A 19,163-nucleotide genomic window follows, 5' to 3' on the forward strand; every position below is an offset into this window, starting at 1 on the left:
CAGCAGTCCTCGCAACCATACACACTTACCACTCTTACATAAACCATTAACATTAATTGTCATACACCTTAGGCCTGCTTACGTTTTCCACCCACTTTTCCCCACCACATTTTTCCGCTGTCCAGTAACCTCATACACACCGTCCTTGGCACTCACCCCATCCCCTCCACTCCTAACCCCTTGCTGGCGTTTCTTTTTCTCTGTGCCTCTACACACACCTTCAATCCCCGCCTTTTTCCCTGGTCTTTGTGCTGGAGTGAGGACGTCATCCGAGTCAGACGTGACAGCTGCCCGCTTCCTCGACACTTCCTCTTCCGCCATGCTAGTCTCCTGACCTTCCTCATTGTGCACCTCCACCTCTATCACCTCATTCCCCTTCTCACTACTTGGCCAAGCCGACATTACATTCCTTTCTTCAGACCCGCATGCTTCCCCTTGTCCCTGTACCTGGTCTCCCGTCGTTACCTCTGTCAAGGCTTCCTCCGATTTAGGGAACATCTCCTGCAAAACTGTCTCAAGCACTACGTCAATTTCAACGTCATTTGGTACGTCCTTGTCCGCCTCGTGGATCACATCCTCATCAGACGCACTCAATTGCTGCACTGCACCCTCATGCTCCACCTCACGTTGCATTTCCTCCACTTCCTCACTCCACAACCGACCACGCCTACGTCCATCCTGGCGGTTCTGATCTGTCACTGTAGGTCCTCGCCTCGTAATGTCACTTCTTGGTATTCCCTGGCCAGTCCTCCGCCGCACACATTCAGCCGCTATGTGATCATAACCATCACACAGTCTACAAGTTCTACGTTGGCCAGCGTAAGTTACGAATATTTGTGTCCTAAATTCATCTAAGAACACATACGAAGGTATAGGTTGCCTCAGAGTCATCTTTAGGTTAAAACTACCTTCCGGATAACCCACATAAGCCCCTGCCGTCCACTTGCCTTGTTGAGCTACGTGTACAGTTCCAAACTTCCCGAACACACTACGTAGGTCAGCTTCATTTGCCTCGAAAGGCACATTACGTAACTTTACATACGTAAATTGACTCGAAACATCGACCATCTTTACCAGGATGCCCTCGTTAACCTCGATAGCAACATCCTGATATTGAGCAAGTAGATCCTCATACACGTGTGATGACAGCAGTTTCACGAACATTCGGTAGTTTCCATTTAAGGCTACACCGTAAAGGTCGCAATCCTCAATTCCATATGTCTCTCGAATAATCAGAGGCAACAACGTCAACGCCGAATCTTGATTAATTGTACCTCTCAGTAATTCTATGCCGACAGTGTTAATTCTGCGTCTCACCCCAACCACCATTGTGACAGCCTGGCTAGCACTTGCGCCTGTCAGAGAGGAGTAGCAAAAACGTCCACCCTCACCGGCAGCTGGGCGAGGAAACTTTTTCTGGTATTTATGGTGTGTGTCTTGTTGTACTCTATAGATTATGTATGGTGATGCTATTTAATTTTTAAGCAGCCTTGTATTTATGATGTTTTAAATAAAATATAAAAAAAAATAAAATATAAATAAAAAACTTAGGCGATCATCATTGCCTTTATTATGAAGCTTCTTAAAAAGTTCCGAAAATAAGAGAGCCAGTTAATGAACTTCCCAAACGGGGACAAGAAAGCGAAACTATCTTACCACCAGAAGACTCGTGTAACAACTCATTCTAAATTCTTCCTCAAAAGGCGCTAATCAGTGTCTGTGTATTATGTGGTAGCTAGGCGCGGCTGCAGACATCCAGTTGTGCCCACAGCCCCACCACATTGATACACAGCTCTCACAGAGGATCAAGCAAGGTATGGCTAAATGGGTAGTTGTAATTATTTTGAATAGTGTTTTAATGTATGGTCTAGTACAAAATTATATGTATATATTAGGCACTTTGTAAATAAGGCTGAAAGCATTTTGCAAAAAAATATATGCAGTATTTGATTAAATGTGGTAATTTATAACCATGGCTCATATAGGTTCAGATATGACACGTTAAAGACTGCATTACTGCATTTATATGTATAGTGATACTCTATCTAGATTTAAATTATGAGACGGCAATATTTGTAGATAGGGAGCACTTAAGGAATGTTCTTGGATACTGGCGAGGGACTCTTCATATAAAGAAATTAGATTTGTACTAAAATTCCCTGAGGAAAGCGTTAATACCTTGCACATCTCCCCCCCCCCTACAGACTGTATAATCCTATTGCTTTAGCGCTTCCCCCTTTATTATAATTTAGACATAATTGGTATGTAAATAGTGGAAAAACTGATTTTATCGCTTCTCGATAGTCTTAACTGTTTTAGTTCCGTTGTGAAGCTCGCTAAAGATCGGTGTTCACACAACCTCACCACTGTGTGCAAAGTTTAACTTCGTTTAGTCTGAAAGTGTCAACTATGGAACACTGCCATTCTCTCCAAATACTAGATCAGAGAAGGCATTCGGGTACATTATCGAAACTAGTGAAAGTAATTGAGCATATTGACACTCGTTAACACATCTCAGACACGGTGGAGCGCCCTAACAGAAGTCAACTTTCTTACACAATGATGACTAATGACATTATCATCTATTCTGTACACACGTCATCGCAATGACCAACAGGAATGTCTTGTGAACTAGTGTCGTGTACCCTGATGGAAGATTGTCAGGTAAACGGTGGACTAGCACACTTCTCAGGACAAAAGACTTCCTTCTGTGTTCGTACAAACGGCCTGAGGACATGTAGTTTTGTGTAAGTTTTCTTTGCACCTTGGAAGCTGGAAGAATGAGATTCAACAGGTGGTTGAGGTGGGCAAATGGGTCAAGTCGAAAAGTCAGTGGGGCGACTCTAATGGAACGGTATGGAAAGTACATGGGGAAGCTGTGTACAGAGTACACTAACAAGTCTTTGTAGTATTAATCTAGGAACTGAAGTAAGTTTCTCTTTATGGTACCTATTAACATTGATGTCTCAAGGCGTATTCATTAACGAAATGACTAAACCTCCTGTAGTATTACACCATTTTGTATTAATCTTCATTAACATTTTATTAGTGCATGACTCTTCTTGTTTGATTACTTGTTCGTGCAATCTATTTCATTTAAACAGCTTCACTTTAACTTTAGGCTTTTGAGAAGCCTCGTCCCCCACTCAGTAACACTATCCCAGTAAGACCTGTTCTAAATTTTATAATTCTTCCATATCCTGTATGTCGGTAGCGCACGCAACTCTATAGTTGTGTGTCGGGATACAGGTAGAAATATTGGGTACCTTAACACCTGCACTCCCTGTTCACCTAGCAGCAAATGAGGATCTGGATGTAAACAGATGTGCATTTTCCTGGGTGACAATATTAACCAGGGTGATTTATATAGTATGTCACTGTTGTCTACTACGTGTTGTATGACTTTGACACATAAAGGTCGAGATTAATTCCAACTTTGTTTACCAAGGTTTGTCCCAGTAATTGTTTTTTTTTGATTGTATGTCTGCTTCCCTAGGTCTATATTCCTATGATGCCTTTTTATGAGAGTAAGACACATGTGCAACATCTGGGTATCTTTATTGTAGACGTTTCGCCATCCAGATGTTGCACATGTCTTACTCTCATCTTGTCGGTATTATATACCATTCGTACACATGCCTTTTTATGCCTGTCCCTTGCAGCTTCCTGCCTTCCCTCTCCTCTGATGTCTTATTACCTTTTCTCAGACTGAATCTCAAAACAGCGTTACCACGAATGTGAGGCTAAAGTTTGTTTTTACATCTTTGGGTTACACTGGATCATTAAAGTAACTTGTAACCTGCTCACCACCCGTCAAAATACTTTTATGGCTAAGCAACTCGACATGCACACCTATCAGTGTAAACATCTTTTTAAAGCTTGTAAAAGCAAAGCTCCTTAGTCTTTTAACCCTTAAATTATCCAAAATGTTTTTTACATCTGGATGTAAAAGTTACTTTTTTTTTACATCTGAAAACTTTAAACTTGTCTAAAAATTTTTTTTTAAATTTGAAAATATATAAATGTATAGATTTTGTAGCAACGAATTTGAACGCAGATTTGTTTGGACCGTTTAAGGGTTAAACCTGGTAGTGTAAATTATTTACCTTTGTATTACTATTCTTTCAATCACTACTTTGCAGACCATGAAATACGTAAAATCTGATATTAAGTTCTTAACCTCTACCATCAATCTGCGTTTTTTATATAAATTTTATCTTCTGCCAGTACGAACAAATGTTGCGTTTGACAAGATATATTCTAGGCATTATAAATAAAACAAATTCTGAAATCTGCTTCAACTTTCCCTAATGTAGGGAAAGATGGACGATAATGGAAATTGTAAAAAGAATAAATCTGGGGAAACTATTCTGTAGTTATTCCTGAATATTAAAATTACAAGCTACCTCATCGTCAGGTAATGGCTGGTTTAAATCTCGTACGAAGCGCATCATGGGTGATCCTCCTTACAAATACTTAGCATTTAATGCTAGCGTCTAGTCTGACATCAGCAGAAATTTCATTATGGTATAGTATAAAGCTCGCAGGGGGAAACTCCGTGTGAATTAAAGTACAACTGAATTTTGTCAGGTATTCTTAACCGGGATTATCCATAAACCTTGTGGGTATGTAAATTAGATAGCACTCCATCTGTAAATTATTTAAAAAATTAGTTTATTAAGTTTGATCTATGAACGTAAAAACCAATCTATACACATCTTGGTCATATCGGTACCTAATAATACAGATTTCCAGTCTGAAAGGGGGTAACGGGACATTAGTGTCATTTGTTGGTCTGTAATGGTAATACGCATAAAAAATATTTAGGGGAGTGCTTCATAGCATTCCCGTGACTTTTAACTCAAATTTGTGCCCCTCCCCCCTCCCTGTACAGTTTCTTACCGATACTGCCACTGATTACCTTTTTTTACTCTTGTTAAATTACGTAGTGCACAATTCAGCCTATTGCATCTGTAATCTGATTTCTTGGGTTATAACAAATAGGTCACACCACTACTATTCCTTTACAGAATCCCTTTATTTTTGTTTTAGTTATGCTCTCGCATTCTGCATTTCACAGCAATACCTCAAAATTCTAGATTGTCACAATTATTTTTTTGAGTGGGAGGCGGAGTGAGAAGAGATGTATGCTTCTTGGCGTGTTGGAAGCTTGTGTAAGGTGTTAAGATACCCATAGCTTCAATTTTCCTAAAGCTTGCCTCTAGAATACTTGGTACTTAGTTTACATGTCTAGTGTATATGGTTTGAGTGAATTGTGGGGATTGATAGTGATGGTGTGCTGTCTACTTCCATATCTCGTAAAGGATCACAAATGGCTTTTGCAATTTTCAAAGCTCTACCCTATTGATATTTTGGTATGTTCCCTAGTCTAATTTACAAAGAAATGTAGCAATATCTCTGTTCAGTTAACGGCAATTTCATGCTATTGATGTCTGCTTGTAATGACAGAGGACTACCAGGCAGGCTGTGAATGTGCGTATGGTTCTCTGGGTACGGCTGTAAGTTTGGCTTGGGAAGTGGGTTGGACTGTTATGTGCGTAAATAACAAAATACTAAATTATTAGTTACACTAGTGACTGGAACAATGCACAAATAACTCTCTCAAAGAAGAGCTTACGACGTATCGATCAGACTTAGCCAATTTAAAAAGTAAATGGTCAGTCACCAAAGCTTAGTCGTAAGCTCCTCTGTGCGTCTTGTGTAAACAGAATACTGTTCGTGTTAGCTGCCTATCTGAATTAGCAGTCATCACTAGGGCTTTCCCTGACAAGTAAATTGTCTACCTGTCTTCAAAAAAAATTACTTCCATTGTTTAACCAATACTGATTTGTTGGCTATCTCTTGCAACTAAATTATCATTACTTGCTTCCCAATGTGCCTGAGGGAAATGGCTCTCTCCTTTCATGGTAGACCAGTTAACCAGTACCTCGTGTGCCTGTCTAGGCACGAAATATGAGAATGCTTATCCACTAGAATTGAATGACATGCGATTTCACTAAATTAAAAACTCTTCCACCCACCCTTTACTGAATATCAACACGTAAGAAAATTGATGTCACTAGCAGTGCAACTATCACTAGTGCCACCAACATTATCACTAATGCCAGTCACTACCCCGTAATTATCATGCATAACAAGAGCCACCAACATAATTCGTTCAATCAACACTACCACTAGTACCATAAAGTATTTAATCACTACCAGTACTATCACTAGGGCCACCACTATGCCTATCAAAAAAGTCCCAATCAGTATCTCTTAAAGCCTCCATTTTCCAGCCACTTTCACCTTTAGTGTCACCATTATCACAATTTTCACCACCACAGCCTCCAAAATAACCACTACTACCCCCACCACAACTAAAATTCCTATAATCACAACTACGATAAACTTTACTAACAATACTTCAATCAACGCTCCTACAAACATCACGGTAACCATAATTGGGACCACATCTACTACCACAATTATAACCACAGCTACAATCATTAAGTCTTGTAAGACTTTTTGTTACAGGTTAGTAGACACTCAGTGCAAGAAGTTCTCGCCAGAATCTTTAAGATGGCTGAACAAGAGTTGCTAGTGAGGAGTGCCAACGATATCACGGAGACGTGGGTGCTGAATCTTCTTCAGTACCACCACCACCATAACCTCTCTGGTAATCCTCTAGTGTGCTAATTTTTTTCTCATTAGTGTTTAAATTTGTGAAATGCTTGTGTATTATTAATCAGTGTTAAGATTTGTTTGGATTTTTTTACTGAAGTGTTGGCCACCCAAGATAACGCAAATATCAGTGCTAAGAACTTTTATTTCCATTGTTGTCCTTCCGTATTTTCCCCCAGGATGCAACCCACAAGTCTATTAACACCCAGAGACAACCGGTGCAAGGAATTGTGCCCAGTTTCAATCTACCCCGGGGCATTAATGCCGTTAATTAAGCCACGACTAACCCCGTCCCTAAATCGCGAGACTGGTACATTAACTCAGTGCTGTAATCTGCTTGCTCGTGAATAATTTTTAGTTTTCTTTGGTTCCTTGCTAGGCATTATAACATTATAAAAATTTCTTGGCCATGAATCGGCTTTTTCTTCATGTACTTTAAACTACAACGTTCTGGTAAAACTAGTGTAAGCCGGCAAATTCATATGCATCAATCTCATTAGGGTAATTGATTTTCTCCTCCATAAGACCTAGGGGAAGATAATCCCTATATTCCCAGTCCAAGTTAAAGCTGGCGAGTCTGCATAAGACTGGTGGAATAGAAGAGGCGAGCTAGCGTGGAGATCACATTATAGTAACAATTTGAGGAAACTGAAGAACCCAGGTTGCAGTGTCTTTACCTTGTAGGTAAATCCCCAATTAAATGTTAAAAATACACACGCACGCACACAAACCATAAAATTCTCAAACTTCATAGTTTAAAAAAAAATATACACCAGACTTAATCAGTCCCAACAGGCTCTCCAGTCAATATGAAAATCACTACAGCAAAAAGATTAGTTTTTGGAATTTAAAATTTGCCAGTCGATAAAAAACATAGGAGCACCTTCAAGAATATTACTGTCAGTGAGGCGTGTGACAATTATTGTGTAAAAAGATTTTAAATTTTTTCATATAAAGATAACCCGCCAAACACGTCCTGTCGATTTATACATAAATTATTGCCCGTATGTAGGACCCAGTGCCTGCCAAGATGTCAAAAGGCAAAAGTTGGCTGTATAATCTACAAAATATCAGATTTCTCGGCATCTGACTGATGGCCATGTCCTGGTGAAACACCTTCGTATAGTTGTGCTGCGCATCAATATAGGTTAACTACTATATCTTCCCAACCAGTCTTGGAGGAAGTGTATCGAGCCAAGGACAACAGAGCTCTTTAATACAGAGCTGATAAACCGGAATTATCAGAATACAAAATCTCAATCACCACTGTTAATTTCGCCAGTTCATTAGAGCCCGAAAATTAGGGACCCCCCAGTCACTGTACAAGACGTATGTGGCACTTGTAAAGGAAAACCTTATCTCCCTGATGAAATACAGGCCAAATTGCAAAAGTGAATGATGTCCAGACATTAAACTTCATGTGTTGGGCAGACAGATCCCTTTTTTTCCTATGAAAACCGTAGCAAGGGCGAGGTTATGTGCAGACCTTGGCTCCTGGCAAGACCCAGATAAAGCTCGCCAGATTATGCTTTCATATACATGTAGGTATATGTAGGTCCGGCAGGCCGGACTTTAGTCCTGGAGATAGGAAGTACAGTGCCTGCACTCTGAAGGAGGGGTGTTAATGTTGCAGTTTAAAAACTGTAGTGTAAAGCACCCTTCTGGCAAGACAGTGATGGAGTGAATGATGGTGAAAGTTTTTCTTTTTCGGGCCACCCTGCCTTGGTGGGAATCGGCCAGTGTGATAATAATAAAAATAATACATGTAGGTTTAGTTTTCCTTCTGCAACGCTGCACTGGGTCAGGCTTGTATGATGCTTGCCTGGTCACTCGGGCTGTTCCTGCTGGCAGCCCACTGGTCTACATAATCGCATCATTCCAGATCTGGAAGTAGGCGGGGGTGTTTGTTGAAATCAAATTTTCACTTCCTCCAGCAGTTTATCTTTGGGTAAGATGCCAAAAAATTTGATTAGATTTTTATACTGTTCCCACAATACTCCTGAACTGCGTGTAATTTAACTTTTCTCCCCTTTCACTCAATGTTATGGTTGTCTAAATTTGACTTTCACAATTATATTATGGTTTTCATTAAATTGCATACATCTCACGCGAGTCGTTCCCAATAACTATAATTCTTATTGACTCTGCGGGTCATAAATAATTCCCTCTGCTCGAGTTTTAATATTTCTCCTGCCCTTAGAACAGTCAACACTTAACATTATTCTTACGAAAAGAGGGCACAAGATTTTTCATGCACATTTGATATCTACAGATTGACGTTGAAAATATTCTTTAATGAGGCTGAGGAACAGGATAGGCACCAGAACTGTACCCTGGAGTTTTAAGCTTTAAGTTTGATAATTTTAGATTTTTAGTATCGCTCTGTATATTGTCTGGCGAAGCAGAGTACTAGTTACCTACTTTCTCCACTATACATATTCATTTTATGTGCAATAAATTTAATGATCTTCATTAAATGCCTTGCTCGTGACTCGACATATCGATTTTCTTCCAACACCTCCGTATTCTTTACACAATGGATTAGTGGTTGTGACCATTTTCTTCCCTCTCGTTCGAGTTTTACAGCTCATGCCTCCATGGAGAAAGAAAAGGCACATCCCCGTGTATCATGGATTGAGCAAATCTCCACTATCATGATCCGAGCTGTGGCTGCAGAGTCTACCAGTTAAAAATTTATATGGGGACCAAACAAATCCATGAAGACTTGTTAAATTGTACTGCTACAGTTAACTTAATTTTTGTGGGGAAAAGCCTCAACCTGGAGTATAGACATTACAAAACTTGTGCTAATGAAGTTAGGAAGCGATAAGATAAATTAAACAGGGTGGGGGGAAGAACGTACCTCGGGTTCATCTGATTTGTATTTAAAGTTAAATAACGTAGGATTAAATTTGTTCAAGTTAGTGATTCATGATTTGAGTATTTATCCATATTACTGTACATGATAAAAAAAAAATGTACTACCAAAATCTTTAGGTTCCTTGTACAATAAGATTGTTCAAAAAATCTTCCATATGTGATAGGTTTAAGTGTATCGCTTAGCAATAGCTAATTAGATTCTGATCAATCCATTCGTTTACCTGTCTTTTATCAAATTTTCATTAACAGACTAACATCAAAATTAATGGAAGAAAAATCTGTAGTAGGATCTGCTGTAGAAATACATGCTAAGCTACTTTTCTCCTACCAGGAATAGGAGGTACAGTGAGACTGAGAAAGTGGTGTCTACAAGATTTAAAATCCAAAGAAACCCTTGGGGGTGGCTGCAGCTCGAGGGTGATAGTCAAGGTAGAGTACGAGGTAATGGGCGACGTGGAGCATCCAGCAACGACAGAGGAACAGCTGAAGGAGGAGACTTTTGTGGTGAAGACTGTCCCCTCACAGGGAGTCATGGTGTAAGTTAGTCCAGTGCATACAGATTGAAACTATTTTGTATCGCCTTTTATCTCTACATACCATGCTTTTTTTTTTTTTTCCCCTGCTCTACATTCTCCGATTACTCAATGATGCTAAAAAGTTTATTCAGTGTAACTGCACAGTTGAACTGCTTCGTATATTTGTTCAGTGATAAAATTGGCAAGGCTGTCAAATATTTACTAGAATCTTCTACTTGTTTTACTTGGTTTCTACAGACTTTTCTAATACTCCTTTTTTTTTTTTTTTCTCTTCAGATACAATCCACCTATACATGTTCTTCCCACAATATTTTGAGAAATGCTAAGCCTTTTGTCAAGATTGTCAGAGGATTATTTCTACCTTTATTCTACAACAAAATTACTTATTTTATAGAATGCTATGGTTTATGTACCTATGCTATATTACGCGACATACTGTCTTGTAAAGCTTAGTTATACATTGCATTCTGAGCACCTGAAATAAATTATTCCTCTACTCTTCCATCTCCCTCTACCTCGTTTTCTCATCTTGCTCCCAGTCATAGCTTAAATGATTAATTTCTTCCCATGTTCCCTGGCTAAATACGAAGTTTTGAACTTTTTTTTTTTTATGCCTCTTTAATTTCTGCTCTTAAATCTGTATACACAAAGTGGGTTTATCCTTCTTAAGACTGCTTGTCTACTTCCACTTCAACTTTTTTTTTTTTTTTTTTTTTTATCTATCCTTGTGGCGATGAAATGGTCAATGGGTTGAAAATCGATTATACTGTGATGTGTCAACGAAGTACACAACTAAAGGCCATCCTGGACATGAGACAAACCTTAAGTGTACACAGGACACTGCAGACAACTTCGTATCCCATAGTGAATGTAATAAACATGATTGTACGTCTGCTTATGTTTTCTGTAGACAGCCAGCATCTGTTGCTTCTGCGATCAGCAAGCCACGGCTGACTGCTATTATGCCAGGTGAGGGTTTACCTGGAGAGTTCCGGGGGTCAACGCCCCCGCGGCCCGGTCTGTGACCAGGCCTCCTGGTGGATCAGCCTGATCAACCAGGCTTTTGCTGCACGCAAACCAACGTACGAGCCACAGCCCGGCTGATCAGGAACTGACTTTAGGTGCTTGTCCAGTGCCAGCTTGAAGACTGCCAGGGGTCTGTTGGTAATCCCCCTTATGTGTGCTGGGAGGCAGTTGAACAGTCTAGGGCCCCTGTCACTTATTGTATGGTCTCTTAACGTGCTAGTGACACCCCTGCTTTTCATTGGGGGGTGGGAAAGTGCATCGTCTGCCAAGTCTTTTGCTTTCGTAGTGAGTAATTTTCGTTTGTAAGTTCGGTACTAGTCCCTCTAGGATTTTCCAGGTGTACATAATCATGTATCTCCCTCCTGCGTTCCAGGGTATACAGGTTTAGGAACCTCAAGCGCTCCCAGTAATTGAGGTTTTTATCTCCGTTATGCGCGCCGTGAAAGTTCTCTGTACATTTTCTAGGTCGGCAATTTCACCTGCCTTGAAAGGTGCTGTAGTGTAGAGCTGGTAATACTAGCATAACTCGGGCGTGGCAGTCAGTCTAGGAATGTTCTACGCGTCCTCCCTCACTTGTGAAAACCGCTGGGAGTTAGACTGCACAAACTGATGCAAGGTGAACGTATTGACAAACCTATCCTTATTAATAGATTAAAAAAAAAGACATGCGTCCAGACAACAAAGTAACAAGCAACTACTTTTACTAAATTTCTTCAACTTTAAATATTAAAGTATAGTAATCACTGGGCGACACTACTTTCATAATACATTTGAAAGTATCTTTCATAATATCACAATTCGCAAATTCCTCAGGAAAGAAACCTTAATTTCGGTCCCTCTTGGACCATTATCGCTACACTTAATTGTTCAAAATACATGTAACCTGGTTTTAAGGTTTCCTTTCCTAGACATTTTCGAGTAGACTAGATGTTATGTTCTGGAAACTTTATGAAAATTCGTATTGGTTATCGCTTATTAATCCGTCTAAGATGGCCTATTTGCACTAATTTAAATCCAACGTACACGGAGGAACCATGAGCATAAAAATATCGGGTCTACTCCCGTTTGCACAATGTCGGAGCTCCGTTTATCAACGGAAACTACTTGATGGTCGATGAGAGGTAGAAAACGGGTACGTGTCGTTTTAAATTGAGAACTAGCATGACGTGGGGTATAAAGATAAGTGAGAAAGTAGGAGGAAAGGATAGAGGTAAAGAGGAAAACGTGGTCGTCGATAAAATGGAACTATAAATTGGAGAAGGAACAAAAGAATCAAATGTTTAAAGAGAAAATTCAGGTTAATTTTAATCTAGATGGATGAGGCTACTCAATAAGTTGTGGATGGTGGGGGAGAGGGGGAAATATTACCTTTAACTCAAATGACTGATACTGGAAACCAGGATGAGAATGTATGGATACAGGTGGAGGGAATATATAAGGTAGTACAGACTTGATAAGCCACTACAGAAGTACAGGTAAGATGTTTAGTAGGTGCAAGAGAAGACAGGAATCGCTTCTCTAGAATACACCTAGATGACCCACAACGTTTACATCACTTGCAGGGATATGTTAACGTCTGAAGGGCTGCACCACAGCGAAGTGAACCAGTACGGGAAGTTCCTGCGGGTGCTGGTGACATGGGAGGCGGAGCGGCGGGGCGTGGACGTGGGTATGATGGCAGAGATAGTACCCTCACACGTCTTGGCAGTCAGCGACGACCATTATTTCACTCTCGTTCTACCAGACCTCACACAACTTGGCTATCAGGCGAGTACATACACGGTGAAAGTCCAGGTGAAGTGCATTTTGTGCATTCTTCATTGACGCGATAGCTTTTAGCAACATGGTAATTTCCTTTACTCCTGTTCCTATTCCTCAGAAAAAGAGCTGATATTCCTGATTTTTTCCCTAATGATCAATTTATCAAAGTACCAATTTCCTATAAATTTCTTAACTACAATCCTCGCGACAAGGCAGACTAAGGAAGTTAAACTCGTCCCACAAGCCATTTTCAATTGTCACTTGTTAAAACTGTCTTTACGAACGATTTATTAGTTACTAATTCCATAAAAATGATGGGTTCATAATCACGCACCTTAAGAGGGGCTTTCATCCCCTCCACTCGGAAAGCCTTCCAACATCTTTTGCAAACCACTTAAATCTCACCATGCTGAGGCAACCTGACAAGCGAAGCAAACCGGGGGGTAAACTAATCCAATGGTTGGTTAATTTGGTTTAGTTTCTTAACTATGATAGTTAAGGATGCATGAAACTTCTTTACCACTAACTACACTTTAATCCTAATAGTGCTATTACAGCAAGGAAGAAATGTACCAGTGTACCGCTAAAGAACACTTATTTCGTTATATCAGACGAGGCTACTGGAAGAGGGTCTGTCAGGGCCAGAAGTTATGGTGACGGCACGAGCACTAGGCAGGTTCCATGGGACAGCAGTTGCATTCAAGATGGTTACGAAGACCAACCTGCAAGACTCGTTCCCCACCTGCTTTCATGTAGCTCACGACCAAAGTGAGCTCTTCACATTCTTCCATAAAGCAGGATTCGAACGGTGAATATCCACAAATGTTTCATTTTATTTTTTTAATGCTTTAATGTTTTTTAGTCTACTTGTTGCTTTCTCCATCTTATTGCTCACCGCTTTGTCAGATTGCAACTCTTCTAGTATTTGTGACAGATTATCCAAGACTAAAATACTTTTCCATTAGACGGGAAACTTTTCAACTAACATTGTCGCATTACTAAATGGAGACCCTTTAAAACTGACAGTGCACGTTAATAAACTATTCCAGTCTAAAGTCGTGTCGATAGTTAATATTCCATGTACCTCAAAGGGCTTTGATATTGAACTTATTCCCCACACTTAATATTCGTTATTGTATTCATAAAGTGGATGATTCTATGTATATAAAGCAATAATTACTATACGACTGAGAATGAAGTTTCAAACCGCAGTTTAACACATACAGCCTGCACCAAGAGTGGGAAGGGCTGCCTGAGCGAGCAGCCCTCCTATCCCTGCTGAAGCCCTACGAGACTCACGCCACAACCTTCGTCGTGCACAACCTCCTCCCCAGAGAACCCTTCGCCACTGCCATTCATGGAGACCCCCAGCCAACCAACATCTTATTCAAGTACACTGCTGACGGAGACTGTACCATAAAGGTAGGGGTAAGCACTTTCCTGATGGTATGGTTACATACTGACAGGATATTTCTGGTCAAAATAGGATGTTACGCTGAGATAGTGTATTACGAAGTTCAGTCCAGATACGAAAGTAAGACTGTACCTCCAGTAGACCTAGACTAGCCGCACTTCCAGTTTAGTTCTTTGATGCTGGTGAAGCTTTCTTGACCTAACTAATTGATTCTGTGGTCTACTTCTCTAAATTACGCCTGAAAGATTTCGGTCCATCCTCCCCCATCCCCCTCCTTTCCTCAAGAGGTCCTGTATAATCAGTACAGGGTAGCGCTCCCCATAACCTAGAGGCAAACATACTAACCTTGATTGCCACAAGATAACTTTGTCAGTTACACAAAAGTAAGTTAGAATACAAGTTACCATTTTAAACACCTCTTAACGATAGCAAAGACAATACTTGGAGGTAATTATTAAAATCCAAACTTCTTGATTAACAACAAAGTATATGGAAGTCTGCCATGTGAAGACTTTTATTGTAGTGAATCTGTCACTAAGACCTCTTCAATATATGGGTTTATAATTGCAAAAAAAGAGTATCTTTCACATCCTAGTAGGAAAAATCCTCTTTGTGCAACAAATTTAAAGGCTACCAAAAGTAGCCAGCAGGCACTTAAACTTTTATGAAGTGGTCAAGCCACTTGCACTCTTACTCATCTCCACTTCATTGCACTCAACGTTTTAGCTGTTCTAGCTTATCCTAAAAACACTACCTTCAGCTTAGTCAGATGCATGGCTAACACAATGCAACGCATAACGAGGACTCCTGATTTTAGTTAAAATCCCAGTGCATCTATTATAACCTTGTTAACTTCACTGGAATATGTAACATTGTAACAGATAAAACAACTATAACAGCTGTGACACAGCACCACAACTTGTAGCAATAAGAGGACTAGGGTAGATGCAACTCTGCATCAACCACAGCACAGTTTGGTTGTGCTACCAGCCTTGAGATCGTGTACACAGTAAGAAACTTACTCTTATTTGCCCTTAATAGCTGATCGACTGGGCACAGGCGAGGTACAGCAAAGGAACCTATGACCTCGTTTACATGCTAAGTATCGGCGTGGAGCCTGAGGTGCGCCGACAAGTATCGTCGCAGGCCAAGGAAGAATACTTCAAGGCGTTCAACGATACCCTGAAAGACCTCGACGCTGGCCTTGCTTACCCGAGGTATTTTCTGCAAATAGTTAAACTTTAACGATTTTAGTGATTACTTTTACACCTAAAATTGTTGGATGTAGAGTAGAAAAAAATTCCCAGCACGAGTGAAACAGGATTTGTTGAGTTTATAGTTTATAGACTAGACGGGGTTGCAATAAAATTGAATGCACACTTCGAGGTCGTAAACTTTAATTTTTTAAATTTTTGCCATAGGTGCAAACCAGACTAGTTCCGTGGTTTCTATGCTGAAGTGTTAAAACGACAAGTGTCTTGTACTAATTCTCAATCTGTTTAGCAACAATTATCTTAACCGTAGACAATACTGACAACACATGCGCATTAGCAAAATAATTAAGACGTCATACACATCAGTATCCGCGGATATCTACATTTTCACTGCAAGCATTTGGAGTGCAGAAATAAACTTTAATTCATGAATCCCTCAACTTTTATAGTTTTCTTGAAACAGACCGAAAGCCTCTTATCTCTAAATTTCTATCTTCAGCATCCTTAACATCCGACTGATGAAAGCTGATGTGCCAGCAAACTGAGCTATTAAAATTTCAGTTGCTTGGGTCTTCATAAAGTACAGAATTATGACTCGCTAAATTAATGCTTAGCTGTGCAATAAAAAAATTAATAAATTTACTTTAGTTTGTAAATTTAAAGTTCTTTCAAAATTGACTAGGGCTGTGAGGATCAGTAAAAATGACCATCGTGGGTCTTTCACCTACTATAAACCCTGAAATATAGAATATTTTGAGTCGACCTGCCAGGTCTTAATATTTTTACTTGAATTAGTAAAATTAACTTGTGTAGCATAAGAGATGCTAGTCTACTATGACAAGAAAGTTTACTGTAGTTGCACAAATTATCATGCAAACATGTGAAAATTGCCTAGAATAACCCAATATTCCGACTGGTTTCCACTACGGACTCAAAATAGTGTAGCTCGATTGCTAGCGCACTGGGATCATTCTGAAGTCCCGAGTTCCAATCCCCGGGACGACTGGGGAACAGTTTCCATAACACATCCGCTGTCCATTTTCACCCATAAGCGAAATGGGTACCTGGGTGTTAAACTGGTGTGGGTAGCATCCTAGGACAAAATTAATGTAATTAACCCCAATACTCTGCATAACAAGGGGCTATATATATTAAATTGTGATGTGTATATATAAATTTATCTACTTCACTAAGTGCAGGCCTTGCTAGGTCTTTTTACCTCCGTCATTTCCCAGGAAAAACATCTTGCTGGAGCATCGCAGAAGTCTGTAGTAAATCATGAAAAATACTAACCACTGAAAGCTAATTACTAAAGTTACTATTAGCAAGACCTTTAAGATCGCCAACCAGTTAAAATATTCCACTGTTAATGAACATTTCTACAAAACCACAAGGAAAGGACCGATTAATATCACAACGGTTACATCCACTAAATGATCTCAACTTCACTATAACAATACGTGTTTATATACTTACAGGAATGTGTTTGACGAAGACATGATGCTAAGCGAGCAGCTGAGTGTAGTATGGTGCGTGTCTAGCATCAACCTACTCTACTCCAGTACTAGGCTTCAGAGAAGACTCTACTGCATCCTTAACGACATCCTCTACAGCCCTAGCATCAAGCCTCTGCATTACTTTCTCCCCGAATCCAGCTCTTCATCTTCCTCTTGAATGAAAGGCTCCACCTCTACACCAAATTTTTTACCTTCGTTTCTTCAAAAAGCAAACTCCCCCAGGTATTGCACAACTAATAGTTTGTATGTGGAAGACTCGAAATATGAGTACTTTAAAGTTTTACGAAAATTATCAACTGTTTTAACATACTAGTGTGATTATGAAGTTTCTTCAACAACAAACGGGCAAAAGTTAATGTTTTCAATTTTTTCTTAACTGTTTTTACTTGATCTGAATCTTTTATATTTTCTGAGCAGTGCTTGGTTACTAGTAGCAGCTCTGCTTTCCATCTTCCCTTGCACACATTTATATATGAATTTCATAGGTCAGTTTAGATTTATTGAATTTTACTTGAAAAAAAAAAGTTAGATTTCCACAAGTTTAGGGCACACATTAAGAGTTGTCATGTTATAAATTACATGAACTACATGGAATTTTATATGCATAAAACTAAGGGTATATGTAAAAAAATGAAAGCATATTCAGATTTTAATTTCAGGCCTTAAGGCACACAATCACAGAAACGAAAGTAAAGTCAAAATTAGGATATTACCGTCAGCTGCAACTCTGCTTAGAGGTACTGTGCACAACCCTGGCCATATTGTCAGACAAATGTCTAATACTCGCTCGCCCTTATGAAGTCATAAAACTACCACCTCCTAATTACTCAATGCTGGTTTTGACATTTGCTTGATCTATAGGAAAGACTAAGGTCCTCTCTTACTACTGCTTGTTCTGCCCTACCCAAGTTCCACTGTCAAATATTTGAATAATTGACATACGCAGTGTAGATCAGAAACCATCCTTATATTTACATAACCTTGGTATGCCATGCAAAAGTTTACTGGGATTTATTTAAATTTAGTATTTAAACTAAATGATAGCTTCAACTTAAATTCTTAGGCCACTGGGTAATCTGTTCGGCTTAGCGCTTACTTTAATACTTCAGCATATTATAAATAAAATATTTAAAGTGTCAGGGGAAAAATCATTAAACGTAACTTATAAAAATTATATATTAACCTGGACACCCACTATTAACCTCTGGTAATAATTATTACATGTTTAAAACATTACCATATTTTATCGCTCATTTACTCTATTTAAATGCTTGATTATATAACTGTTTAGTAGATTTACAAAATGGAGCATATTTAAACAGTTAAACGGTTAATTATATATAAATATATTTATAATTTTATTCCCCAGTCAGAGCCCCAATAATTAAGTGCCTAGCAGAAGCTAGGTTTTAGTTCCCATGCCCAGGAAAATCAGGCTCTTGATAGGTTTTCATCTAATCCCGCCACACGCATTGAATTTCTGGCTGTGGGACGAGAGTACTGTGTATTTTGATGCAGTGTTCAGGTTCAAATCTTTTGGACTGTGAGACTTTCATGATTTAGTTAGTTCGTCTAATAAAAAGTTATCCATGCAGAATGTTTTTAATTTTCCGTCCAATAGTTATATGGAAACCATTATAAGATAAAATTTCTTCATTCGAATTAGCAAACGGGAACCTACACGAGACTGCCAATTTCAACTAAAATGAGTTAGTGTTAAAATTTAAGTTGATGAGGAAAGGCAGAATATATATTTTCATCATTCTGGGGTCATTGGCACAATAAGAAGCTATCGGTCTGAGGAATTACTTCAATCTTCAGACCGAACCTAATTACCCCACAATCCCGACACTATCCCATCCCAAATAACTTTTCTCCTCCTCATCCCTCCTTTATTACTTATCTCTATTCAGCCTTCGGGATTCTTCCCACAGGTACTATAGTCCCTAAGTAGGATGAAGGGTACTAGGGTCCAACCCATTTCATTGAGATCCTTGGTTGTGTAGTTTGTGATTAAATCTGGACCACCTGAAGATGTCCAGATCTCCCTCTGGTCTCCCAGCAGGGCGTGTGGCAAGGGGTGGTTTTGGGTCTCTTTATGGTAATGGTGTATTTCTGGAAGCTACTTTTT

General features: G+C 39.4%; 1 protein-coding gene across 2 annotated transcripts; it reads left to right on the forward strand.

Annotated features, from left to right (window-relative positions):
- The first annotated feature begins 1,678 nt into the window (after positions 1-1,678).
- Positions 1,679-18,629, forward strand: LOC128704764 (uncharacterized). 2 transcript variants are annotated; one of them, XM_053799898.2, is made up of 8 exons: positions 1,679-1,814; positions 6,538-6,679; positions 9,896-10,100; positions 12,689-12,893; positions 13,499-13,695; positions 14,114-14,309; positions 15,343-15,518; positions 16,994-18,629. In XM_053799898.2, the coding sequence occupies exons 2-8, from the start codon at positions 6,583-6,585 to the stop codon at positions 17,187-17,189; spliced, it is 1,272 nt and encodes a 423-aa protein (XP_053655873.1). In that variant the 5' UTR covers positions 1,679-1,814; positions 6,538-6,582; the 3' UTR covers positions 17,190-18,629. The 2 variants fall into 2 exon arrangements, with proteins under 2 accessions (XP_053655873.1, XP_053655874.1); XM_053799899.2 differs by having other exon boundaries at positions 1,723-1,814; positions 6,524-6,679.
- The last annotated feature ends 534 nt before the right edge of the window (positions 18,630-19,163 follow it).

The sequence above is a fragment of the Cherax quadricarinatus genome, chromosome 3 (assembly GCF_038502225.1).
Source record: "Cherax quadricarinatus isolate ZL_2023a chromosome 3, ASM3850222v1, whole genome shotgun sequence".
NCBI classification, from domain to species: domain Eukaryota; kingdom Metazoa; phylum Arthropoda; class Malacostraca; order Decapoda; family Parastacidae; genus Cherax; species Cherax quadricarinatus.

Excerpts from the sequence above, each read along its gene's own strand:
- LOC128704764 (XM_053799898.2), top strand. The coding sequence starts at position 6,583 with ATGGCTGAACAAGAGTTGCTAGTGAGGAGTGCCAACGATATCACGGAG. Across the intron at positions 13,696-14,113 it reads CATAAAGCAGGATTCGAACG|CCTGCACCAAGAGTGGGAAG; the intron begins GTGAATATCCAC and ends TAACACATACAG. Across the intron at positions 15,519-16,993 it reads GCTGGCCTTGCTTACCCGAG|GAATGTGTTTGACGAAGACA; the intron begins GTATTTTCTGCA and ends ATATACTTACAG.